Source organism: Emydura macquarii, unplaced genomic scaffold (assembly GCF_026122565.2).
Source record: "Emydura macquarii macquarii isolate MOO-44397 ecotype Brisbane River unplaced genomic scaffold, CSIRO-AGI_Emac_v2 contig_1451, whole genome shotgun sequence".
NCBI classification, from domain to species: domain Eukaryota; kingdom Metazoa; phylum Chordata; order Testudines; family Chelidae; genus Emydura; species Emydura macquarii.
This window is the reverse complement of record NW_027131588.1, coordinates 21,117,183-21,142,527: the sequence shown is the minus strand read 5'-3', so window position 1 is coordinate 21,142,527 and position 25,345 is coordinate 21,117,183. Positions and strand designations below refer to the sequence as shown.

The 25,345-nt window shown below is 49.7% G+C and overlaps 1 protein-coding gene across 1 annotated transcript in view; it reads left to right on the top strand.

Moving 5' to 3' along the window:
* The window catches only part of B4GALT1 (beta-1,4-galactosyltransferase 1), a 46,682-nt gene that overhangs the window by 12,274 nt on the left and 9,063 nt on the right, over positions 1–25,345 (top strand). Inside the window, exons 2-3 of the mRNA XM_067553323.1 lie at positions 13,376–13,611; positions 25,057–25,244. Coding sequence (XP_067409424.1) covers positions 13,376–13,611; positions 25,057–25,244 — 424 coding nt within the window. The remainder of the gene's footprint in view (positions 1–13,375; positions 13,612–25,056; positions 25,245–25,345) is intronic.

Below are 25,345 nucleotides of genomic sequence, written 5' to 3'. Positions count from 1 at the left end.
CTACTTCCCCCCTCCTAGCCTCCTGTCAGACTCTTATTCCAAGGCTGACTCTCTCCCTGGGCTTCCTCCTTCCTAGGGCCATCCCTCCTCCTAGAGAGCAGCTGCAGACTTTCTCCTGCCCCCACTTCTATGCTCAGTTTCCTGGCTTTCTAGCGCTGGCCCAGCCCTCCCGCGGCTGGGCATCCTTCTCAATTCACCTTGTTGTCAACCCATGTCATCTAACTGGCCTTTCAGGCCCTTATCAACCCTATCAACAACTGGTTCTTTCTTTTTGCCCAGGATATGAAGGGTTTGTCTACACTTACCGGTTTTGCTGATGTAACTAGACAAGCAAACAGAGCAGCAAAACCGTCCCCCTGTGTGGACATCTTTACACTGGTATGAAAGTGCTTCTGGTTTGGGCCCTGGGATAAGCTATACCAGTGTAAGGCACCTTTATAGCCATAAAACTGCATCTACAGCTTGTCCCAGCATAACGATGTTGGCAAAAAAACGACACCCCTCACTGATGTAGTTATGTGGGCAAACTTTGCAAGTTGAGCTCTGGCCACCGAGAATGTGGGGGATAAGTTGAGCCCTGCAAATCTGCAGATATCTGTGGACCATTTTTGTGGCTCGCGGATGGACGCGGGTCCAAATGTAAATTCTGAAGCCCTGCAAATCCGTGGATATCCGCTTCATATCCACGGACCCTTTCTGCATATCACGGCTCGAGTGGGGCTCTAGAAATAAGCTAGCCTCAAAACACCAGCATCACAGTGCTGCAGGGAGGTGGTAGCTGTTGCCGGAGTTGTTTGTGCTACAATTTGGTGTCTTGGGAGCAAATTGCACTCTGCCCAGCCACCGTTCAGCTCTCTCCCTGGTGGTCAAGGGCTGTGTCCCTGGCCAGCCTGCCCTTCTCCTAGCGCTTGCTAGGAATGTGTCTTTTGGGGCCACAGGGAGGGAAATACGCAGGGGAAACCCATGTAGCCATTGCTACATGCTCCTGAAGCTGAGGTGTCGTCTGCACACGCAGTTGCGCTGGTCTGACGAAAGATGGGGTGTATTTTAAACCGAGTGTCGTTAAACTGGTGCAGAGCCCCATGCAGACGTTCTTCTGTTGATTTTTAAACCCACCTTATTTTGGTTTAGCCTGTAGCAGTTTTAGCCCAATGGAAGGGCATGCCCACAGAGGGTTTGCACTGGTTTCTTATCCAGTTGAAATGAAAGCAGTGAGACTTGTGTAGGGTTTGTCCAGGTTTCCCACATGCAAGCTGTGGCCTTGGGCTGCGTTCCAGTTGCACTCAGGCAGGAAGAGGGGGGAAGGGGTGAGTGGATTATGCCAGCTTCACACTCGAATCCTGCGGCTGGGTGTTGCATGGTTGTAGGCAAGTCCCTCTTCCCTTCAGACACCCCCTACACAGGGGCCAATGAGGGATTCAGGAGCGGCTGTGCTTGTTCTAGACCAAAGAGATTCCACCTGCTGGCGGGATCACCTGTGGACTGGCTAAGCCAGCACTGTAGTTGCCAGAATGGCAGAGAGCCAGGCAGAGGAGCTGGGCCTCAGCGCGTTTGCTAATTCAGTTTATACGGTTGAGATGTGACTCATTTTCTTTGCAAATTCATGATGGTTCTTCTGACTGTGATCTGGTCAGATTTCCTCTAGCAGCCTGTCTGTGCTGGAGATTTTTGCACCGGGGCAAACCCAGCTGTGTAGTGGTGCAGTGCCTCTCCGCCATGTTGCTGTGTCAGTGTCACTACACCTGTGCAAAAATCTCTGCTGAGATTACCCCAGCAATGTGGCTTCCAGCTCTGCTGTGCAATGAGTCATTGGTAAAATCTTAATCTAGTGACAAATGCTACAGAAAGAGAAGTGGGAAACGGAGGGCGTTGGAAGGGGGCATTAGAGTCCCAGTGTCCTGTTGAATTTAAAGTCGTGACAGACTTTTGGCCACTTCAATAGTAAAACAAAACCACCCTAATTTTCTGAAGAGCTCTTGCTGATAGCAAACATCTGGGTGTCAGGGTGGATTGATTTAAATCACCGATTTTAATCATGATTTAAATGAGGAAATCTTGATTTAAATAAATCAGTTTTAATCTTGTATTGCATTTGTACTTTTTAGTTCTTTTTCCTGAAGAAAGGTTGATTCTCAGTGGTTGGGAATGATTAAAACAAGTTGCTTTGCAGCTAAGTGTAGCTTTGACACTAAATGTGGTACTTCCTTGTGCTAACCAGGAGGATACGTTATCTCTATCTGCATTTTATTTAAGTAGTTATATAGCTTATGATGCCTTTATTCAGATACTCGAGTTTTACACTTCTTGTGTTAGAAAGTGGTGATTTACACTTATCTTATTTACTAGATGATGATTTTTTACTCACGATTTGTGTCAAGTTACATTTGGGTAGACACTGGAATTCAATTAAATTTCACAAAAACAGCATTTTAAGTTTCTTTTTTATTAGTTAAATACAACTCCTTTAAATGTGCTGGGTACTATAGATAAGAAAAATAAGTAAATTTATAAAAACATGTCTTGCATTTAAACTGACTGATTTATTAAATACAGGAAGTATTAACTGTAGTTAATTAATCGACCTGTTTGTTTTGGTCATGGTGTCCTTCAAGGTCTCAGAACTAGTAGCTCTCATGCTCTCACGCCTCATTCTTATTCATAGATTGGAAGTGGAAAACTGGCTTTCCTGCTTTTTCAATTTGTTTCTCAACTTTGAATGAGCTGGGTCATGGAACTGACCTAGCTGAATAAAGTGAAATGAAAACATTCTCTCTGCACGTGTAGAAGAGGCTACTGCTGTCAAAAGCTGGTTTAGCACTTCCGCACCTGGAACCAGAGTGAGGTCCGTCCGCTCAGTGGTGTGACTTTCTTTAAAACTTGGTCAGCTGGAGTATTGAATGTTGTTTTTATTTCAGTGAAATGATTTTAATAGATTATAGTCCAGTTTAGGCCTTAATTTAGGCTGTCATAATTTTAATTCTAAATAGATGTATTGTTAAAAAGAAAAATGTGTTGAATATAACTTTTTAAAATCAATAACAAAAGATCGTTTGTTTTTATTCACCCTTTTGAGCACTGGGGCACAACTATTTGTCTGTGCTTGATAAGTTAGGTGTATTTTGGGTACTGGGATAAAATACATGGCTGAAGGTAGCACAATTCCTGGCCCTCCTGAACAGGCATTGCCTTGGGCACTTTGGTTTTCCTAAATGTCATGGATTTATTTTCCCTGAAGATGTGGGGTTCAGTGGTTCTCAAGTATTGGTGACCCATTTCACACAGCAAGCCTCTGAGTGTGACCCCTTGGCCCTGCACCCCACTCCCTCTTCTCCCCAACTCCGGCACTGTCCCCTCTTCGCTCCTAGCCCTGCACCCCCCTCACCACCTGGGGAAACAGACCTGCATGGGGAAAGTGATTCAGATGCAGGGAGCCCTGGCGTTGCTCCTTGTTCCCCACCCCAGTTCCCATGGGGGGCTTGGAGGAACATTGTGGGGTGGGGAGGAGGTGAGCAGTAACCGTGTGTCACTGCTCAGCCTCACCCCCTATGTTCCTCCACCAAGAAGAAGCAGGGAGTCTCACAGCTCTGCACCTGGCTGGGGTCGGGGCCCACAGCCTGCGACCCCCCACATAACCACGCTGTGACCCTCAGTTTGAGAACCAATGATTTAGTTTGTCCTGTGACAATTGTTCTTTTCTTTTTCCTGGTCTCCTTGTCTGTAACTTTTGCCCATCTTTGCAGCGTTGGGGCTGACACTTGTGCAGTTTGCTGTCTAGAAACGAGCTGCATTTGAAGGCAACTGAATGGAAAAAGACCAAGTGCAGCAAATGAGAAATGTATTGGGAAGCAGTGGAGCGTGACTGGTTTAAAAACTGTTCATTACAAGCTTTCGCTTTCACATATGTAAATATCTGGTGGCTGAGCCATCCCCAGATGAACACATTAACTCTTCTGTATGTGTTTTGCTTTCCTGTCAACAAATGCTAGCTCTGTCATAAAGGAATGGATTGGGGTCAGTGCTTTTCCCAGACTGCTCTAGAACAAGGTTTACAGACCATGTAGCGTCCAAACGCCACTACCTCAGAGGGGAGTTTGGCTTTATTAATACAGACGTGAACAATAAGAGAACAAAGTTAGCTCAGGCCTCCTCCACATGCTGACCCGCTCTAGAGTTCCTTGCTCAGGACTGCTCAGCCCACACCCTGGATCCTCTCATTACAGACCCACTCCCAGCTCTCTTACCAGGGGAACGGTTCATATCACCTGCATTGGGGCAGCAGAGCACACTTAGGGCTTGTCTAAACTGCACCACGGTGCGGACTATCAGGGTGTGAATCACACACTAACTGCCCACGTGGACACTGCTGCCGTGAACTAAAAGGTTGGAAAGAGGACTATGTTAATGCACGCTAGGTGCCCTTTAGTTCGCACCAGCACCATCCACGTGGGATGGGTAGAGCACAGTTCTTTGGTGAGTTCTGCAAACCATCCCCCCGCAGTGTGTACTACGGTACAGCATAGGCACAGTCCTAATCCATGAGCAGCGGGAACGTACCTCCTGAAAGGGCAGGTGGTGGAAAACTGGCCGCCTGTCAAGTAGACTCTTCGGTGAAGTCTGGCCAAAAAAAAAATAAAATAGCAGCTTTATCTTCCTTTTCCAATTGCTAACGACACTGAGAGCCTGCAGGCTTCTGCCCCCTGCCATACTTCCTTTTGTGGGGCTCGCATGCTGTGGGGTCTGGAAAAGAGCGGGGTTAATTCTGTAACGACGCATGGGTATGTGTGTCAGTCGGTTTAGTGAGTGGTTAATTCCCACTTGGAACAGGTACGTCACTGTCTCTCCAGCAATGGTTTGCAAAGTACATCTCAGCCATTGTGTTCCCATTCTTCTACACAAACCTTACCTTTCACCTTCTTTGAAAAGACACTTCCTCTTATGCAGCAGCTAGTACAACCGCATCGGCTCTTCAGACCACATCTGCTTCTGTGTTCAGATGTTGCTGTACGGGGTTTTTAATGTCATTAGCTCATGTCAAGCAGCATCTTTTACTGCACCTCTTGGAAATTCTGTGGTTACTGCATTTTATAGAGTATAATTCTCAGTAAACTGACAAGTGAACACGAAGGCTGACGTGCTGGTGTAATGTTGGCGGTCACAGCATGTGAGTACTGTTGAACCTGAAGAGATGCCTGCAGAGTCCCTGGGCAATACAGGAAAATAGAGCCCAGGCATCTCTGACCTTAGGGACTAATTGCCCCCCTGTTTGGTCTGGAGGAGGGAGCCTCGCAGAAGAGGTGTGTGGTTGCTCTGCCTTGCTGGGTGATGTGAAAGGAGAAGCTGGCACGTTCTTAGTAGCCTAAGAGATTGAAGTCTTTAGCTAAATATCTCGTTGAGACGACCTGAAAAATGTAACAGAGAAGCACTGAAAATTCCTTGGTCTGAAAGATGCTCAGGCGATGTCTCCAGGGGGATTTAGGTCTCAGACTTCCGAAATGATAGTGATTACAGCTTGGAGAGTTGAAAAGTGTGTTAAACCCTGGGCCCATGCAAAGAGCGCTCCTCCAGGGGTGGAGGTGTTTGGCAGAGGTATGACACAAATTGGCTGCTGTATGGATGTCATACTTTTTTCCAGTCTCCTTGCCAGGACTGTGAGAAGGACTGAGATACGGGGGAATCAGACGGGCCAGTTTACCTAGGCCACAATGGATTAAGTAAAGCTAATGTGACAAGTGTGAGCAAATGCTGCAGGCCTTCCTCTCCCCATGTCTGCAAAGCATGCCAGGCACCAGCTGCATTTGGAGGGGACAGACTCTCATCTGGCCCACTGAAAACACACCCCACGCTCCCGAAACCTCTGACGAAACATTCTTGTGTTCATGCTTCTTCGTATGAACAAACGGGAGGGGAACAGGTCCTGCCTGCAGGTAAACAAGAGTGGGTGTTCTGAGCGGGTAGCTGGGTGGGTGGACCTGGGGAAAGGTTTGGGGGGGGACCAAATTCAGTGTGACACCAGGGGGCTCAGAAACGCAAGCCCAGGCCAGGCTGTGGTGTCTTGAGCTGCAGAGCTGCAGCCTGTAACGCTGACCTTGATGCATGCTCGATAAAGATCTTTCCTACAGCCCTGCCTGCCTGCAGGGTCACGGACTGGGGCAGCCAGCTCTCACGGTTTAATCCCGGGTCACATGATAACTGGTGTTTTCTTAAAGTCAGGTGACTGCATGAGACCCCTCCACTTTCATGTCAAAACCCTGGTCTTTCTAGCCCTGGTGGCTGCGGAGGAAAGATTGAAGAGTGCCCTGAGTGCACCCCGCAGGTCCAGCAACCAAGCGGGAAATAAAAGAGCCCCAAACTCATTTTTCTTTTAAATCTTGTGGTTTTGGGGGCCTGACTTCTGATTCGGGTTTAATAATAATGTTTAAGGGCGGCAGTGCTGTTTACTGCAAAGGAAATGCCCGCAGACCCAAGGGGCTGGGAGAAGGAGCCCCCCCTGGAAGCGAGGCAACGCAGCTTTGGCAGGTTGCCATGTTCTGACCCCATGCGTGCCGCTCCAGGGAAGAGCGCACCCCACTGAAAACAAGCCCTCGTGTTTAGGCCGGAGAGCACCCGGCAGCCCTCAGGAGTTGTGAACCCCTCTGGTGGGGAAAAGGTGTACATTTCGACTCCGTCTGTTGGCGGAACTGAGGCCTGGTGTAAGTAAAACGCGGGTGTGATGTCAGCGATCTGCTGGGGTGTCGCGTTGTGGAGAGCAGGCCGTACGCTGCAGGGGTTCGTAATACTAAATTATCCTGATGAGAACCCCTGGAGCAGCACAGCGGTACAACACCTGCACACACAATACTGATTCTTAGGGTGGAATGAAGGGTTAAGTGGTTTTTATCTCCTCTCCCCCCCTTCTCCCAAACATCTGGATGAACTATAACCTGATATACCACCTAATGTAAGTGATAACAGCACGGCATTTCCTTAATATTGACCTGAGGAGACCTACCATTATGTTAAAACTTCAGAATTGCTTTATTCCTCTGTATCTCATCCCAATGGACCCCAGTTAGGGGTACGGAGGAGCAGATGATGCCGTGAGAGCAAGCCTGGAAAAAAAACCCCAATAGCAGTTTGTGAGAGAATGGGTGGTTGGGCCTGGTGCAGGTGGATTACGCTACTCGGATAAGGGAGTGAGTCGCTATTCTGAGAATACAGCCAGCATGAGGAAATGATACTAGAATTCGTAGGAAACCCGTTTGTCTACCCATAGGGTTGGCTGCATGTTGGTGCTGATCTCACAAAAGGAAATGTAGCTGCCATTTAAACAATAAAGCCAGTTCTGGGTGTGTGCCACTTGCGTATTTTGCGTGCCTCGAGTACATAGGAGTACATGTTGTTTGTTGCTAAGAGACGAGGAGTGTTTGACAATGGACTCACGGAGAGCCAGTTCACCCCGGAGAGAGACAGTAAAACACAAGGCCACTGGGCTGTCCAGGTGTGTTTCATCAGGATGTCGCTGAGTCAAACATGGGTGCTATGTCGTGTATTGACACAAACTTGCCACATAGTCACTTCCTCTCCTCCTTCCTGCTTCTCCTGTTTTTCTTCTTCTCCTCTTGTTACAAGCTGCTTTCCCTTCTAGAAGCCTATTTATAAAGCAGCCCAGCTCTGCAGGCTGCGCTCATGCTCAAGGAGTCTGCGTCAGTGCTACGTACTGGAGAAACTAGCTGGTAGAGAGGCAAATGGAACAGAGGTCTGAAAAGAATGAGAGAAATTCATAAGCAAATCCTCAAGTAGCCCAAAGCAAGATGAGTCTTAAAATATGGAAAGCTTAATCATTAGTCACATTGCCACAGGGTTCACAGTGCAATCCAGACCAGCGAGGGGATGTTATCACCTCTTGCCCTGCATCTCTAAGTGCTTTACAATGCTTTACAGCTATAGCAGACAGGCTGGGATGCTCACAGCCAGCCTACCAGCATGCAGGTCACACCCAGAGTGTCTGTGTGCTGGACAGCTTCACTCTGGCTTCCACCAGCCTTGGTTACTACCGGCAAGGGGCTCTCAACACACTCTCAGTCCCAAATTTCCCCAGAACTGCATGCCCTGGAGTTGTTGCTCCTTTGAAGTGACAAAGGTACATTACAGCTTATTAACTTAACTGGGGCAAATACACTCTTCCCTGCAAACACAGCCGACAGTTCGTATACAGTAAAAAGACACAGGTTAAGTGATGCCAAGTAAAAAGAATAACATTAGAAAGGGTTCCAAGAAAATAAAAATGAAAGCACGCATCTAAAGCTCTAAAATTGAGGGCAGGTCTACACTTAAAACGCTGCATCGGTGCAGCTGTGCCGCTGTACACTTTAATGAAGACACTATGCCAATGGGAGAGAGCTTTCCTGTTGGTGTAGTTAATCCACTTCCCCAAGAGGCGATAGCTGTGTCGGTGGGAGAAACTCTCCTGCTGATATAGCAGTGTCTACACCAGGTGTTAGGTCGGTGTAACTGCGTCGCTCAGGCGTGTGCATGTTTACACCCCTGAGCGACATAGTTATACTGATGTAAGTCTGTAGTGTAGACAAGATCTCAATCTAGTAAGGTACAGGCTCTGTTCAAGATGGTTTCTCTCACCAGTCCTCCTCCTCCCCAGCCATGACTGACTTTCCCTCAGTTAGGACCTTCCACAGAAGCGCAAGGTGATGTTTTCCCTTGTCTTCCTAGGTGAAAGATCTTTGCCTAAGCAGGTTTCTCACCTATATTCAGTTTTCAGAGACTTTGACACTCCCCCTACTCCCCCCGACCCTTGGTTGAAGGACCAATCTTTCTCAGCTCGCAAAAGCTTTGTTCCCTTGTGTCTGTCTAGTGATGGATGCCGAGGATGGATTCTGTCCTTGCTTATATCTTCCAAAGTTCAATGACCTTGTTACAAGAGACAGGATGACCTCGTATGCTGTTCTTCCCTTCCTGTGGATTTCCTGTTCCCCTGCTGATTTCTGTGTAAATGGAGCTTCTATTGTTTTTGGTCACATCTTGTTTAATTTCACTGGAGACTGGTAGATAGCTGCCTCCCCTCCTGGGGGGAAGCCTGTTTCTCCCTGTGTTTGGTCACAGACTGTAAAGCCTGATACCAGTGAGTATCCGTAGTTCTTCATCTTGTGTTAATACAGACATTTCACACTGATATTAATCCCTGCTGTGTGATAGGCTTTCACAAATCACGTCGCTCACTACACTTTGTCTACAAGATTACTACTGCATTACAAAGCAGCTGACTCGGTTGCTTCTCACTTGAGGTTCCTAGACCAGCAAACCTTTGCAATGGATTCTTTGAAAAGCAACACTCAGAACAAAAACAACGAGAGTCCTGTACAGGACTGTATACAGACTAACAGGGCTACCCCTCTGGATCTCCCACCAAGCTTCTCTCTCCTGCTGGATAGAGACACTAAGGTGTCTCCTCCCTCACTTGATAGCATTGTTTGCTTAAGTGGACCTTCAGTGTCTCTGCCTGATAACCAGGCTGTCGGAGAAGCAAACACATTCCTTTGTTTAGGGCAGACCTGTCGACCAACTCCTTGGCATGCCTGACTTAAACACATTTTAGTCGTCATTCCAAGATACGTCCGTAACTCTTAATGCACATCACGTACACACATCATGCAAGAATATTAATGATCAGTGAGTTGTTAGTTTTCCACTTACGTATTCCATGACACCTTTTAGATGCAGATTATAACCATAGAGAGTTGGGGTACATAGAATGGGTCAGGCCAATTACCTGACACCAGTGAGCCCCGTACTGGTGTGCTCGTAGGGTCACACACTTAAACCTGGAAAACGAACTGTCCCTCTCCTCCCAGACATTGTAGGGAAACGCAAGGAAAAACAGCAAGCCATGTCTGGGTGTGTCATGCGCCACTAAGCAAAACATTGCGTGTGTGAGGTTTGGGTAAAGGGGATCATTTTTTACTCTTGCAGAAGCAATGGGGAGGCCCATTAAAGCCGGCTGGTGTATGGTAATCCCTGGTAATATGACCATTCCCCGCTCTTGGAACTCAGGGACTGCACGTGGGGAGCTTGGGCATAATAGAACAGGCACAAAAAGCAAAGCGGGAACATCACAACAAAGGCAACACGTGGAGGGGGCACGCAGGGTCACATGCCCCTCAAATTTTAGCCAGGGTTTGGCGGCCCCGCTCAGTCACAGGGTGCAGCCCGGCGCCAGCCTCCCTCCCCCTCCATCCTCGCACGGCAGCAGCTGGGAGCTGCAGGGTGGGTCTGCTGCTTTCTGGGAAGGGAGACTTGGGGGGGGGGGGCCGGGGGTAGTGACTTGAGCTGTTCCTGGAGCGGACAAACCTTTAAATTGTGCCCCCTCCCCCCACTTTCAGCAGGGACGGGTCGGCTCTGCATCACAGCATGCACTTCAGTAAACGGTTCCGTTTATTTTCAGTGCTTTCCCGCGTTCTAGCCAACGGTCCGTAGTGTATATTGTAAAGGTATCAACACGAGATTGTAGAGGGGTCAGCTGCCTCCTGTGCAGAGGTCACTCCGTGCTGCCCTGCTACAAATTTCTCACTTCTTCAGGGTCCCTTAATAACTCTCAGTCCACAGTAATTACATTCCTTTCCCGGGTTCCCATTCACTGAGTCCTTGCACACTGGCCCGCCAGGTCCCAACCAGGTCAGTCACTCTCTTCCTTTACTTAGGGACACCCCAGAGCTAGCTCTTAGTTCAAAATCTCTGTCTTTACCTGGCTGGAGCTCTGCCTTCTCCACAGCCCGTGCAGCTCTTCTCTCAGCGCAGGTCTACACTACAAACACTTCATCAGCTCCCTCCAAGGTCTCCCGTCATCTTAGCTACCACCTCTCCTGGAGGTGGAGTAACTATGGAGAGATGCTCTCCTGCCAACATAGCACTGTCTACACAGGGGGTTAGGTCAGTATAGCTGCATCACTCAGGTGGATGGATTTTTCACACCCCTGAGCGACAAAGTTCTACCAAAGTAAGTGTGTAGTATAGGCCTGGCCTCGGTCAGGATCTGTAACAGGAGTCTCCCGTTGACTGTAGCTCCTCAGTCACAGCTGCCTTGGTCTCAGCGTCTTCCATGCAGGAACCTTTCACACTCTGCAATCTCTCTGCCATTTCCTGAGCTTCAGCCTCCAATCACCCTGCTCTCTCTAGGTGTGGCTCGTTCTGTAATGAGGCTTGGCTAGCCCCAACCCTCCAGCCATTACAGAAACCTGGCAGGTTCATGGAAGGTGTTTGTTGGATTATACCTTGAAGCAGAAAGAACGCCTTGTAGTTTAATAAGCAAGGAAAAGGCCACAGGCCATGGCTGAAATAATAATTTGATGAGATCACTGTGCATGAATGTAAATACAGACAGAATTCACTGTAACAGCTACTTACCTGTATTTATCCCTGCAAACTGTTCCCTTTCTCCTTACCAGTCTTGCTCTATAAATCTAGTGAAGATACTTTGGGAGGGTGGGCTTTGGTCGTTTGTGCACAGCTGGGAAAATCACTATCTGAGTGCTTTCCCCTGGGCTAGCACGCGCTGGTGAGCGTGGGCCTGGAGCCCTCATTTACTAAATTAAATCTTGGCATGAGAAAGGGCTGGGTGCATGTACAATGTGCGTCTGGCATTGTGCTCATCCAAATGTGAATTGAAACCGAGATCTCTCCGGAAAAACATATTCTGCGTCGGATGATGTGCAGGTGGCTTTTAAATGATGCAATTGAAAGACGTGCCAGTAGCGTTTAGCTAAAACTGAGCCTCATTCAGCTGCACGTTTATATCCCCGAGGAGCTGACGTTTTCTGAATTCTTCCTTTAAAGCACGCATCCCATGGACACGGCAAAATGTGCTCCGTGCCTTGCTCTAGGACGGCCAGAGGCTCCTTTCAAAGGACACGGCTTGGAGGATTCCAGGGCAGCTCTTAAGGGAACTTTGGCCCCTGTTACTGTGAGCTCCCACTCCCTGGGTTGCTCTCACGCTTTTGAAAGGTGGCCGGATTTCCCCTGCATCTGCTTTAGAATGGGCAGGACTGGGTCCCGGCAGAGAGCTTCTGCTGCGAAGCCGCCCCGACGAACAATAATCAGTGCTTCTAGGCAGCTGTTGCCTAGCCTGGCACTTCTCACGGTTGTTCTGAGAACACCCTGGCTGTGTGTGGTGTCTGAGACCCGGTCTAGGCTCAGGAGTAGGTAGCCCTGACTTGGCTGTACCTCGTAACTGGCAAGACCCTGAATATGATGGGCCTTTTCTGTGCTGGCTGTCAGGGCCTGGTGAGCAGCATGTCGGCTAACGCCCTGGTTCGAAACCCTGCTGGAAAGTGCTGACGTGTCCCGGGTGCAGAGAAGGACAGGCCAGGGTCTGCACTGATTGAGCTGAGCGACTTTTCCCCGCTGCCCTGAGGGGTCAGCACCAACCTCCGCCCCAGGACGGGCCCCGGCGCTGTGCCAGGGAAGATCACACAGCAGGCTTGTGTCGTCGGGACACTTTTCATCATTATTTGTTACCTCTTTTCAAGCTCCTTTTCCCCCCTCCACCCTCTTATTCAAAGCCCTTGACCAGCCCCCGCTGTGGGGGTGCTTGTCTTTCCTTGGCATGGACCTGATCCCCGTGTGGCACCAGGAGGGGAGTTTAGTTTCTGCCCTGGGCCCCACGCAGCCTTATTTTGAGTAACGCTGATACACTAGGCATGTTTGTCTAGGAGCCTCTCGGTCTGAAACCCCTGCTTTGGGGCAGACGGCCGTGGCAGTTTCAAAACCTCTCCTACCGAAGCCAGGCACAGGAGTTGCCAGACTAAATTGCAGATATTTTGTTTAATGTTTCTAGAAGAGGTGCTTTAAAGGCGGGCGTGCTCTCGGTTGCTTTGCGGGTATTCAAAACAAAAGGGGGTTTTGTTGGTTTTGCATGAGTAAGACATTGCGTCAGTAGGAGATTATTTTTACACCCTGTAGGACCTGCACTGTATGGCAAGGGAGTGATTAAGTGGAATGTTTCTGCTCTCTTCAGGCTGGTTCGGGGGGTGGGGGATGCCAACAGCAGAGTGCGTGCTGGGTTGTTCCTCTTTGCAGGAGCCTGTGGCCTACAGCAGGTTTGGGGCCTTTCAGACCCAATAAATCTCGGATCCAGATCTGAGGCCTGCTCCAAAGCACACTTCCCGGAACGGGGCGTGTCTCGCTCTGCTCCCGTGTTATGGGGCGGGTTTTCATGTGCTGGCTTGAGGGGGTAGGTTTTCATGGCTGTAGAATTTTATTCAGCCCCCACCCCTCCCCGTGTCCCCGCTCTGGGTTATAAAAGAACTGAGACCCGTCAAACCATTACAGAGGCTTGTATAGGGCTTTTGGAAGCTGCTAACCCGTCTCCTGTCATGGCACTGCCCAGGTGGCGCTCTGCGGGTGGAATTCTCCCAGCCTGTGAATCTGGAGGACGTGGAGAAGGTGAATCCTGAAGTGAGACAAGGCGGCCGATACGCTCCCAAAGACTGTACAGCTCTGCAGAAGGTGGCAATCATCATTCCCTTCAGGAACCGCGCTGAGCACCTGAAGTACTGGTTGTATTATCTCCACCCCATCCTTCAACGGCAGCAGCTGGACTACGGAGTGTACGTCATCAATCAGGTAAGGGCTTTGGAGGCACGCACGTTCGCAGAATAACGGCGCTCGCTCGCCAGGGCTGAGGGCAATGGGCTTGTGTATGGTAACCAACTTGCTGGTTGAGAAGATGAATGCACAAAGTGAAAGAGTGAAGAGTCGGGAACGCTGACTGCCTAATCTGCAGACACAAATCCAAACGCTTCTGCCCGTTGCTTTTATAGCTTTAGAGAAATGCTTCCCCACCGGGAACTGGGATCCATTTCTCAGGTTAGGCAAATTCTGTGGGAGTAACTCCGGCTTAAGTAGCCATTTTGAGGGGAACTTTTAGTAATGCAGTCTGACCTTATTTACTCAATACTCCTAGGTTCCAGGCCAGAAGGGACCATGAGATCCCTAGACTGACCTCCTGCATGATGCAGGCCAGAGACCCCCATTAGCGGTATTGAAACCATGCGCTGACTGGCCCGTGTGTGGCTAGAACATAGATCTCTGATACGTGTAGACAAGTAATTGTCCATTGCAAGTAAATGGAATAGAAAAAAAAGCCCTGGCATTGCTTTCCCTATGTTTGCGTTTTAGCCCTGCCTGAAGCAGCCGTGTCCCTCTCCAGATAAGATGACTGGCTTGAGCATATGCCATGCCACGATTGCAGAAGACCAATTGGCCGTTGTGCACACATCGAGAAGCTTACGGAGTTAAGGGAAATGCATTAGTTGTGATGAAAGGGCAGCTCTGTCTCTCTGAAGCAGGGGTTCTCAAACTTTTTTCTGGGACACCCTTTGAAAATATTTCAGGCTGTGGTGACCCCCCCCCCCCCCAATGCCATGCCACGCCACCAGTACTTCTGCACTGCTGCTGGGGGCCTTCAGTGCACCCAGCCAGCAGCCGTTGCTCTCCAGCCACCCAGCTCTGAAGGGCTCTGGCTGTCAGCTGTGCGCGACCCCCTCAGAATAACCTCACGACCCCCAGTTTGAGAACCCCTGCTCTGAAGGGTGCCAGCGAAGTCTCTCATAGAGATGAACACAGCATCTCTGTCTAATTTTGGATCCCAGTCCTTGCAATGCAGCAAGGCAGCACGGTCCCTGGATCATAACTTTCTAGAGTCAAGAGAGACAAGGTGGGGGAGGGAGTATCTTTTATTGGACCAACTCCTCCTCCCCCCGCTCCCTTCTTTCTCTCATATCCTGGGACCGACATGGCTATAACAAGGCTGCATGCAGCAATGGAAGAAATCTAACGTCAAGTTGAGTTGCTGTGCTCAGGTGAACTTTTCTCTGTGCCACAGGCCAGGGATTGCTGTGTATTCTTTAAAACAATAGTAGATAATGACCTGTGGAATGCCCCCTCAAATCATTTTTGTATGTATGTGTAACATGCTTATATATCAGGCCCTGTCGAGGACTGAGTCAGCTTTCCTACAGCCTGTAGTTACATGCTCAACTAACTATACCAAACGTTTCCCCTGACGTTGCTGTGCAGGCACCCTTTGTAGTTTAGCATAAATGACAGTTTAGAGTACAGTCTTCAGACTGAGTCATGCAAGACCACACTCCTCTCACAAGTGGTGCCGTAAACACCCAGCCGTCCCTCCCTTGTGAAGGTGGTATTGTGTTGCACTAAGGACCCACTGTGTACATGCATATATTTGGTTTGCTCATATAGTTACACAGTACAAATGTTCTGGTAAAATCCCCAATGAAAACACGTGTAGGGGGGGTGGGGCTGGGGGAGAAACTGGCTGCCTGGCCGTTCTGTACTTTCGTCAGCCAGAATCTTCCTCTCACCCAACATGCTAGTTTCACAAGTTGGGCACATTTGCATAACTTGGAAAGTCATAAGTTAGTGGTGTGTGGACATGTCTATAAATGGTCACTGGCTGCTCTAAGCTTCGTATATTAATTTCTCTTTTGTCTTAGGTGTGCAGTATCTTGTTTAAATTATGGGATTTCAATCCTATGACTGGGGTAATTATAGTTGTAACTGTAGTAATCATTGTCATTATCTCGTATCACGTGCTAGCTTTTCAGAATCCTTTGAACAATGACTTGTGATCTTCGGCGAGTTGCTAGTGAGCAGATTTCCACATCACAGAGGTGCAGAGCTGGGATTATTTCCCCATTGTTAGTGTTCCTGGGGAAGAAGACCATCACTGCCCGGCCATTTGGCATATGCTCTAAAATTAACCTGCACTGAAATGATCTAGTCAGTCTTTTAAAATACCTCCATTTGACTAAGGGTGAAAGAAATGAGGTGCCAGTATACTGACTGTACATACCATAGAGTGGCACCGTGCTTGCTTCTGCAAGTCGGCAGGGCAATGATTAGCTGTAAGTTAGCAAGTGATGTGACCTATTTTGCAGCTAAAATGTTGGCCGGCTCCTGTGCTGAAGTTAACCACGGCAGTGTGTAGACGTGTTCTGCACACCTCTGAAGGGTTCTGTCCGTTACGTAGAGAATTGTCAGTGAGTGGCGCTAAGCCAGCCAGCCACTCCCCAAGAGGAAGGCTGCAGGGGGGTGGTCACAGAAATGTGGGTGTTCTGACAGAAGAAGAGGAGGAAAACGTTCTTATTTCTCTGCTGTCTTGACAATTGCCTTTCTCTTTTTCTTGTCTGTCCTTCCCTTTGCATCCATCCTTCCTTTTTTTTTTTCCTTCTAGTTGGGAAATTTTACCTTTACTTGTTAATCGTGTCTATAGCAAAGCTGTCACTGAAGCAAGGAAAATTACTGTGTGATCTGATTCTTGCACTCCACCTACGTGCTCTTCTGTACCCTACATCTCATAGAAAGAAACAGGAGCGCTGACCCTTACTGCTGCTGCGCTGGTAATGTCAAACTTCTTCCTTTCAGTGCAATGCAATTCAGGCATGAATCCATTGCATCTTCACCCTTCAATTCCTGGCTGTCTGAAATGCACCAGTTTAATGCTGGACTGAAGTCAGGAAAACCATGTTTGTAAAGTGTCTGGGATATAACCAGAGCCAGTGGAAAACTCGAGCGGGGGGTGGGAGGAGGGAACACAGAGCAGCAATTTTATGGTCTGTTGTTTTTTAAAATCTAGTCTTTTTTGAAACTCTTCCCCATGTAAATGGAGACATTTCTGCCCGCCCCAGTTCATGAGGCAGTAACCTATCTTCAGTGGAACAAACACTGTTAACGTGTTTGTGAACCTGATCTTTGTCCGTTCCCCTCAATGAAGCCAACCTCCAGGAAAATGGGTAATCTAAGAAATAAACCTTTAGCTGTGCCGTGGCTATGAGAGACAAAAAGATGTTACAACCTGACAGTGGGTTAAAACAGCTGGAGCTTGCAAAACCAGTCTAATGTTTTGCATCTACACACAAGTCATGCCATGTAATCTACAAGCACTGGTCATGACGTGTTGTGACACCTGAGATGAGGTTTTCAGGTCAGATCTGCTCGACCCAGCCCAGTCAACAATGGAAGCCAAACGCGTTGCTGCCTCACCAGCTCAGCTGGTCCTTCAAACTACATCCCACAATGCAGCGCCTCATCTTTAGAAAGCTCCTGTGGTGTGGAAAGCGCTGGGCATCACGGGACGGCCACTCCCAGAGTTGCAGAATGCACCAGACCAGCAGTGTGCGTGAGGCCCATGGGTGAGATGACCAGCCGTTCCCTGTAACCCCTGTCCTCCTCTGGTGCCCACGCTCTGTAGGGCGAGGTATCTTTAGAAACATCGGGGCAAATTCTTCCCAGGTAAAACTCCCATGACAAGTTTGGCTCCAGTATTAGATGTCTCCTCAGTCACTGTTTCCAGGATGGGAGCTCTGCTTGCTTGTTCCATATGTAGTTCTCCTGCCACGCTGCTTGGCTTCTCACAGTCTGTGCCCCTCTGAGGCAGGGCCATGCTGTTATCCCCATGTCAGAGACGAGGAACATGCCCAAGGTCACACAGGGAGTCTGTGGCAAAGCAGGGAATTGAATCTGGGACTCCTGAGTCCCAGGTTGGCAATTCAGCCACTGCCCCAGCCTTTCCCTGCCAGATCCCTCCCTTACCTTGGCCGCTGGGCTGCTCACTGCTGACTGTGTGCCCTTGCTGCTGTTTTCCTGATCTCACACATGCCCCCACAGATACGTGCTTACAAAAGGTATCTCTCTGCAGCTGTGGTTGTGAGTAGCACATTCTGTTTCTGAAGTGGGTAGAGATGCGGGATGGGGAATTACAAAAAATTCCCTGCAAATTTCAGTTGTTTTTCCAGCCATTTTCCACTGGCCCTGGATGTGTCCTGTGACTGCATATGTAGTACATTTTGTGGTATCTGATGGTGCGAGTGTGTGGGTGTTGTGTTTTTACATGTTCTTTCACAGGGCGGGATGGAGCCGCTGTGCTGTGTTTTAGAAAGAATATAAAGAAGTGCTGCCCAGTGTCTGTTTGCCAGTCTGCTGGGTCATTCTGCTTGTGGGTTAGCGTACAGCTGAGGCAGATGCTGTTGTGAAAAGGAGCTTTCTATTATCTCCTGCGTGTACCAAGAAGAAAAATAAGGAAGTGGCTCTCTGTCAAGGAGGCTGCTCAGAGCAGCTATGACCTGTTGCTGGGGGCAGTGTCACTGAATGGGGGCTGGAAGGCAGTGGCGCAAGGCACCCAGGACAGCTGGTTATTCCAGTTTAACTAGCTTATCTTCTCCTCTCCCATTGTAAAGCAGCTGATGGCTGTGGGTTATGAGTGCCCGTGGCTTTCCAGTCCCTGCACTCTGCCAATGGCGTGCTCCGTATGCAGCACGTATCTCCAGCTGCTAGTCAAATAAGTGACATTTCTGCTCCGCACTCTGTTCCCTGTGTTTGTTTTCCATAAAGGAATAATTTTACTCCCCGCAGCAGTGTTGTGGCGTCTGCTGGCTGGATGGCACCAGCGGCTAGAGAGAGAGTATTCCTAGTGAATAACGTACGATCTGGACTAGAAACATGTTGGATACAGCAATAGTCTCTGACAAGTAATCAAACATGTAGATTTAGGCTGGGGCTTTCAAAGGCTTGTCGTGGCATCAGTGTGGATAGTTCTCTGAAAAGCGGCAGTCAAAAAAGCTACATTAGGAACCATGAGGAAAGGGATAGAGAAGATGACAGAAAATATCATAATGCCACTATGTAAATCCATGGTACACCCGTACCTTGAATACTGAGTGCGGATCTGATTGCCCCATCTCAAAAAAAGATAGACGGGAATTGGAAAAGGTACAGAGAAGGGCAACAAAAATGATCAGGGATCTAAAACAGCTTCCATATGAGGAGAGATTAAAAAGACAGGGACTTCTCAGCTTGGAAAAGAGATGACCAAGATATGACAGAGGTCTATAAAATCATGACTGGTGTGGAGAAAGTGAATAAGGAAGTGTTATTTACTCCTTCACATACCACAAGAACAAGGGGTCACCCAATGAAATGAATAGGCAGCAGGTTTAAAACAAACATAAGGAAGTTCTTCTTCACCCAGTGCACAGTCAGCCTGTGGAACTCATTGCCAGGGGATGTGGTGAAGACCAAAACTATATCAGGGTTCAAAAAAGAACTAGATAAGTTCATGGAGGATAGGTCCATTAATGGCTATTAGCCAGGATGGGCAGGGATGCTAGTCCATGCTCGGGGTGTCCCTAGCCTCTGTTTGCCAGAAGCTGGAAGTGGACGACAGGGGATGGATCACTCGATGATTGCCTGGTTTGTTCATTCCTTCTGAAGCACCTGACACTGGCCCCTGCCGGAAGACAGGACACTGGGCTAGGTGGATCATTGGGCTGACCCAGCATGGCCGTTCTTATGTCATTGGGGAGTTAGACACCTGAGCGTTAAGGCCTTGATCCCACAGACACGTACACACGAGCAGGTCTGTCACAGGGCTGTCTGACATGCCGTTCGACAGGCCAGTGCTGCAGCGCCGGTCCATGGGCTCCTCCCCTGGGGTGGCAGGAATGCACTGGAGGAGGGGGATGCAGCCTCGCTCTGCTAGTGAAGAAGCACCCTCAACACAAGCAGCGGTAACCTGGCCTCGATGACCCTGCTTTGGTGTTCAGGCCGAGAGAACCCTGTGCTCCCCGTGCCAACATTGGGCTTGGAGCTACGAGAAGGAAGCGGGGGGTGCCCGTGTCCGTTAGCGTTCCCAGCCCACTCTGCAACCTGGCTCCAAACCCGGTGTAGCTGGGTTTAAAATGCCTTGGGAGGCTTCCACTTGTCCCTTTGTGTGTGGGGTGAACTGCAGCCTGGGGGGCTGTGGAACCTGTCAGGTGCTCCTGTGTGGCCAGCTGAGATGGTAGGCTGGGATTTCCAGAGGCACCCGAGGGGGTTAGATCTCCAAATCCCTCTGAAGGTCATTGGGAGTTGGATGTCGAAGTCCCCTAGATGTCTCTGAAAACCCCAGTGTTAACGTTTAACACATCACCCCCGCAGTAAGCCCAGTGCCCTCGCCTTACCCTGTCCCACAGGTGCTGCTCAGAGCTCTAGGGTGTGTCTACACTGCATTGTCAACTCCGGGCTCCTGTTTCCCAGCCCGTGCTTGAGCAACGCCACTGCACTGTAGACCTGGGTGTGCAGTTGCAAGACCCAGGCCTCTCAGCTGTGCTTGCACATCCGAACTGCGCCACACAGACCTTCTGACTCAGGTCTGCAGCTTGAGCTGCGTCCACACTGCCAAAGGACAGGGCTTGAACTCAAATCACAGGGGTACTCGGGCTCTGACACCCCTTTCATCCCCTCCCTCCCCCAGCAGGGTTCTAGGACTGGGGTCCTGAGAGCTTGCTGACCCGAGTCAGACTGATTTGTGTGTGGATGGAAGGGGCGGGCTGGGCTCAAAACTGAGTCAGAGCCTGGGTGTCGTGTGCAGTGCAGGTGAACCTGAGGTGTGGTGCAGAAACTTGGCCGTGGGAGTGCATGTCGTGCTTGCTGTGATCTCAGCGGGCACCAGAGGCTGAAGAGGGCAAGTAAAGCTCATTCGCTTCCCCCAGAGGATTGCTGATTCCTTCCCCGGTGTCTGATCGCTCTGAATGCTCTCACTGTCCTTCCCAGTTCCTGGACAGTATTCCCGGCAGCCAGTATTTCCTGCCTTCGAAGAGGGTTTTCTAAACAAATGAAGCCTTCTATTGCTTGCTTTCAAAGGCTCCCGCAGCCCGCCAGTCAGTGGCAGCCTTCAGAGCCTGTGAGCCAGAAGCTGGCCTCCCTGCCCGTGGCCCACCCAGGTGCTTTCAGAGTGGGGTCACTGCAGTGTGTCCAGCAGAGCAGTCTGAGTCCAGTCTGGCCGCGCTCTCCTCTCTGAGCCAGACAGGCTTCCAGCCTGCCGCCAAGCAGGGAAGAGGCCTTCTCTGGGGCTCCTTTCCTTCCTCCTGCTGTGACGGGGCGGCAGAATTGCCCGCCTTAATTACAGGATGCTCTCCTTCCTGAAGTGACAGAGAAAGTGAAGGTATTCCCTGGACATCCACGGGGCCCCGGGGTGAGTGGAGGGAAGGGTCTGTCAACACTTGCTCCTTCCTGGTGAGAGCCCACCACCCCTCCTTTGTGAGTGGTCTGCGCATTAAGGGTAGAGCATCAGTGGTTGTGATAGCCTAATGCACTTGGTCCCGAGAGTGAAAGATCTCCCTTCTGGCCTGCTGTGTCCGTCCTAGAGCATGCAGGGGGGGCACGTGTGGAGCTTTGGAAGTTAACGATGCGGCAAAAGACACTCCCCTTGAGGTTTGCCTGAGTAATGGGCGCGAACACCTGCGCAGAACGTATCGTCCTTTGGACCGGACTTGGTTTGCATAACCAGAGGACAGGCAAAGAAATCAGCAAAAATAGTCCTGTTCGCAAGAATGCCATCTGTTTGCCTCCTGCTTCAACAGCAGAGGTAACTGAGTCTGCTGTAACTGCAAGCTAGGTCTCAGCGGGGCTGCCGGCGCCCTGCACGCAGACACGTTCCAAACATAGTGAGACTGGAAGCTAGTACCCTGTAACATCTGCCTGAGCCCAGGGTGTGGTGCTTTTGCAAGAGGAAAAGGATGTTGTTAATTCATTTAGTACAGATTCAGGGCCCGGCTCCGATGGCCTTCCTTACAGTAAATGGCTGCACTGAGAGAACGCTAGCGTGAGGTGGTACTAACCACAGAAAGGGTATTAAAATCTGGCCTTTTTTTATTTTTATTCTGCTTTATCAAGCCTGCTCCCACCAACCCCCACAAAAATAAATCAGAAGAGAGAGTACAAACCACAGCAAGTTTCCTGCTTTTGTCTTTTTCCTTTTGAAAGCCTTGGGATTAGTACGAGGCTAAAACCTTCAGTGGGATACTGGGAAATTTAAATCTCAGTTACTCCAGCCCTGCCAGTGCTTCTGAATTGTCACCGGTTGAGAAGCACATGGCCCTTTTTAACAACAGACCAACCAACAAACAACCTCGGTGCATTCCTTTCTGTTCTGATTGCAGCTCTAAGCCCTCGCCATGTTCTTGTTGGGACAGGGGTCCAGAAGCTTTACCAAAGCAGGGATCACATCTCCACAGAGGGCTTGGGAACTGCTTCCTCTCCCTTTAATGCTCACGCAGCCCCCCTCCCATTCGCAGTCGTACCATGTCCCTGTGACAAGGACAGCAGGAACGGGCTGGGTAGATTTTAGCCGCTGGAAACGAGGAGGACCCAGTACCATGTGCCAATCCGGCTCTCCTGAATCGACCCCAAGAGCGAGTCTAGGCGTAAAGCATAGAGGGCGCACCACAAAAGGATTTCTTCATCAGACTCCACGGGCATCACTGGCCTGGATGCGCTAGGCCAGCTGAGCGGACGCCCCTTTTCGCTTGTGGTGGTGAGGGGTGGTTTGACCTGGGTGAGAATTCCTGCGGCCCCGCCAGGCAGCCAGTTCTGTTTTTAGTTCAATCAACATTTTGTGTCCTAAGCCCTTATTCTGGAGAATGACTTAAACCCCCCCGAGTTGAGGAGGGTCCTAAATCTAACTCGAAAGGCCTCTTGAACTGGACTGCCATGTGGGAAGCACTGGAAGTTGGAGGTTGATGGTTTGAGTCGCCCCCAAAAATAGAGGCTTAGGAATCATAACCTAGTTTGTGACTGGAGCAGTGAGGAAAGTGCAGGAAAAGCAGAGCTCTCCATCTACAGACATAACCGTCACACACCGCTTGAGCAGTGCTAAGCAGTAATGTATCGCGGGCCACAGAGATGCTCTCCGCAGTTTCTATCCTAGTTTGCTTCTCTTCTGAAAATGTTCTTTGGGGCTGCGAGTGGGGGTGGAGGGAGTGGTTTGTAGGCATTTTATCCTGCGGGGATCCTAAGCAACAACTTCCTGCGGGGATCCTAAGCAACAACTTCCACCGCACAGGAGTGGCAGCCTTATTGCAGACACACAGCCTCTGAACTGGCGTCTGCCTCTCACCCTGCCAGACAGGAGATGTCTGCGTCCGTGGCTAGCGCCCAGTCCTTCCATTTGTTTGGATGCCCTTTCCTGCTTGTAGCAGCTTCGGTTTCAATCCCTAACTCAGATTACAGAAGTATCTCGTTGCTTTGTGATGCACCAGCAAGTGCATTTCTCTACTCGTCTTCCCCGTCCCATCATCCAAGCTCTGTTCACTTTCTGTTGCCCAAGGATCTGCAGAACCCATTTTTGCATGGTTGGGATCTTCCTGGTAGGCCTTTGTCGTCATGAGACAATGGCACAGATTTAACTCCCCCGGTTTAAAAATGAATTTAGTGAAGTCAGTAGAACCCTGCTGGGCAGCAGCTTGTGTTTCAGGTTAAGGGGACCTCCCGTTGGCTTAGCTTGACTTGGTTCCTCACTGAAGTCGATGGCAACTTCTCCCATTAAAGTCAATTAGGCCAGCACACTCCACAGGGGAATTCTCTAGAGCCCAGGGAGAAGGAGCTGGGATGTGGCCACCTTCTGGACCTCCTTGAGCAATAGTATTCGAAGGGGTCCAAGGCTCTTTCCAGAATGGCAAAACCTTCAGTCGTCTTCTCACCCTGTGCCAGCCATTGCTCGTTCTGCCTGTTTCCCTTACAGATTTTGGACTCCAAGCCAGTGATGCAGGATTAGGCCCTTTATAAGGAACAACAAACCTTAGCCTCACACAGGTGGTGTGTAAGAATGGTGTGTAATAGCTTCCAAAGCGCCTAAGTGACTTGGGAGCCGAATCACGTTTGTACTTTTGGAAGCGATGCCCTGTGTGTGTAGCCACGCAGTTGTCTCCCCAGACTCTTAGATGGATGGTGGTAAGATGTGGGGCTGGTCCAGAGCCTCCCTCCCCAGCTGGCTGATCGGGCCAGATGTTGTCCATGCTTCGATCTCAACTGAAGGAGTTGTGTACAGGCTTTTCCCAGGTGCTGATGGCCATAGTGCCAGGCGCTGATGGCGTTCTTCTCACGATGCCCCTGATAGGAGATACAACGCCCGTCCCCTCGATAGGGTGCGCTTGCTAAGGCCAGGTCTGTAGCTGCCGGGGAAGTAGCTTTGCCGGGATAACCACCTCTGCATTAGGGGTTCTTGGCCTGGACAGTATACCGTATTTCTGTACTGGTCAAATGCTCCTCGTGTAGACAAGGACTCAGGTCCCAGTTCAGCAAAGCATTTAGGAATGTGCTTACGCTTTAAGCAAGTGACTTATCCCATCCCTCTCCAGCAAACCACGTGCCTGACTCTGGTTAAGCACGTGTGTGTGCTCAAAGGTAGCTAATGAATGCGTGCTTTGTTGGGTTGGTGTTAGTAATGCGTCCAGGGACCCAGGGGGCAGAGCCAAAAGAGAACCCAGGTCCCCAGTGTCTTCACGCTCTCCCGTTCCTTGCGGCTGCCTTCTCTGTGGAGAGAACTGGTTGTTCTTTCATGCACTTCCTAGAGCGCCAGCCTTTTCCCGAGCTTTCCTCCCACCCAAAGCAAAAAGGAACGCTTCTGAGATTCTGCCCAAATGCCTTGTCTGAGGAGAATTTTTATTATGATCTGAACGTGAGAAAGGAAGCTCACTTGTTTGATCTGAGATACCCCAAGATGCCTGTACGGGGTCAGATTCAGTACATGAAGGCAGTGCCTGGTGCAGAGCTAGGGAGATTCCAGGGATCACCTTCCCTCTGATGCCCACACAAGTTTGCTGGGGTTCACCTGTGTGGTAGAGAGAGTAAAGTGCAGGTGACCTGTGCTCCTACAATCTCTCATGGCAGTAACCGGCAGGACAAATGGAGTGTTGTCCAACTCTGGCTATTCTTTTATCTACCATTTCAGCTTCCCCATATGTCTGTGAAGTGCTGTGCATAGATTCAGTTGCCCAGAAAGTACAGCGTTTGGGCAAAGGAGTCTTTGGGTGTCGGTGTTAAGCTCTTAGGTGGGTTGTAGTGCTAGCCATCTTCCATCAATCATGCTATGGGGGCTCAAGGGGACTTTCTTGCTGTGACGTGTGTTGGTGGCTGTGCAGGTCCAGTGTGACAGCTGGTAACAGGTAAGAAATGGACAATGTATACTAATCTCTTTAAGGTGCTTAATTGTTTTTATTTGTTTTAAATTAGGATGGAGAAGAAACATTTAATCGTGCTAAACTTCTGAACATAGGCTTCGAAGAAGCTTTGAAAGAGTATGACTATGATTGCTTTGTATTTAGTGACGTAGACCTAATTCCAATGGACGACAGGAACATCTACAAGTGTTACAGCCAGCCACGGCACCTCTCTGTGTCGATGGATAAATTTGGATTTCGGTGAGAGCTCTTTTCCATGGACTCTTTTTTGTTACTCCTCTGTATTGTAGCCTTCCATGCCTATGGCAGCGTGACAACATCTCCAAGGCCTGGAAAAATCA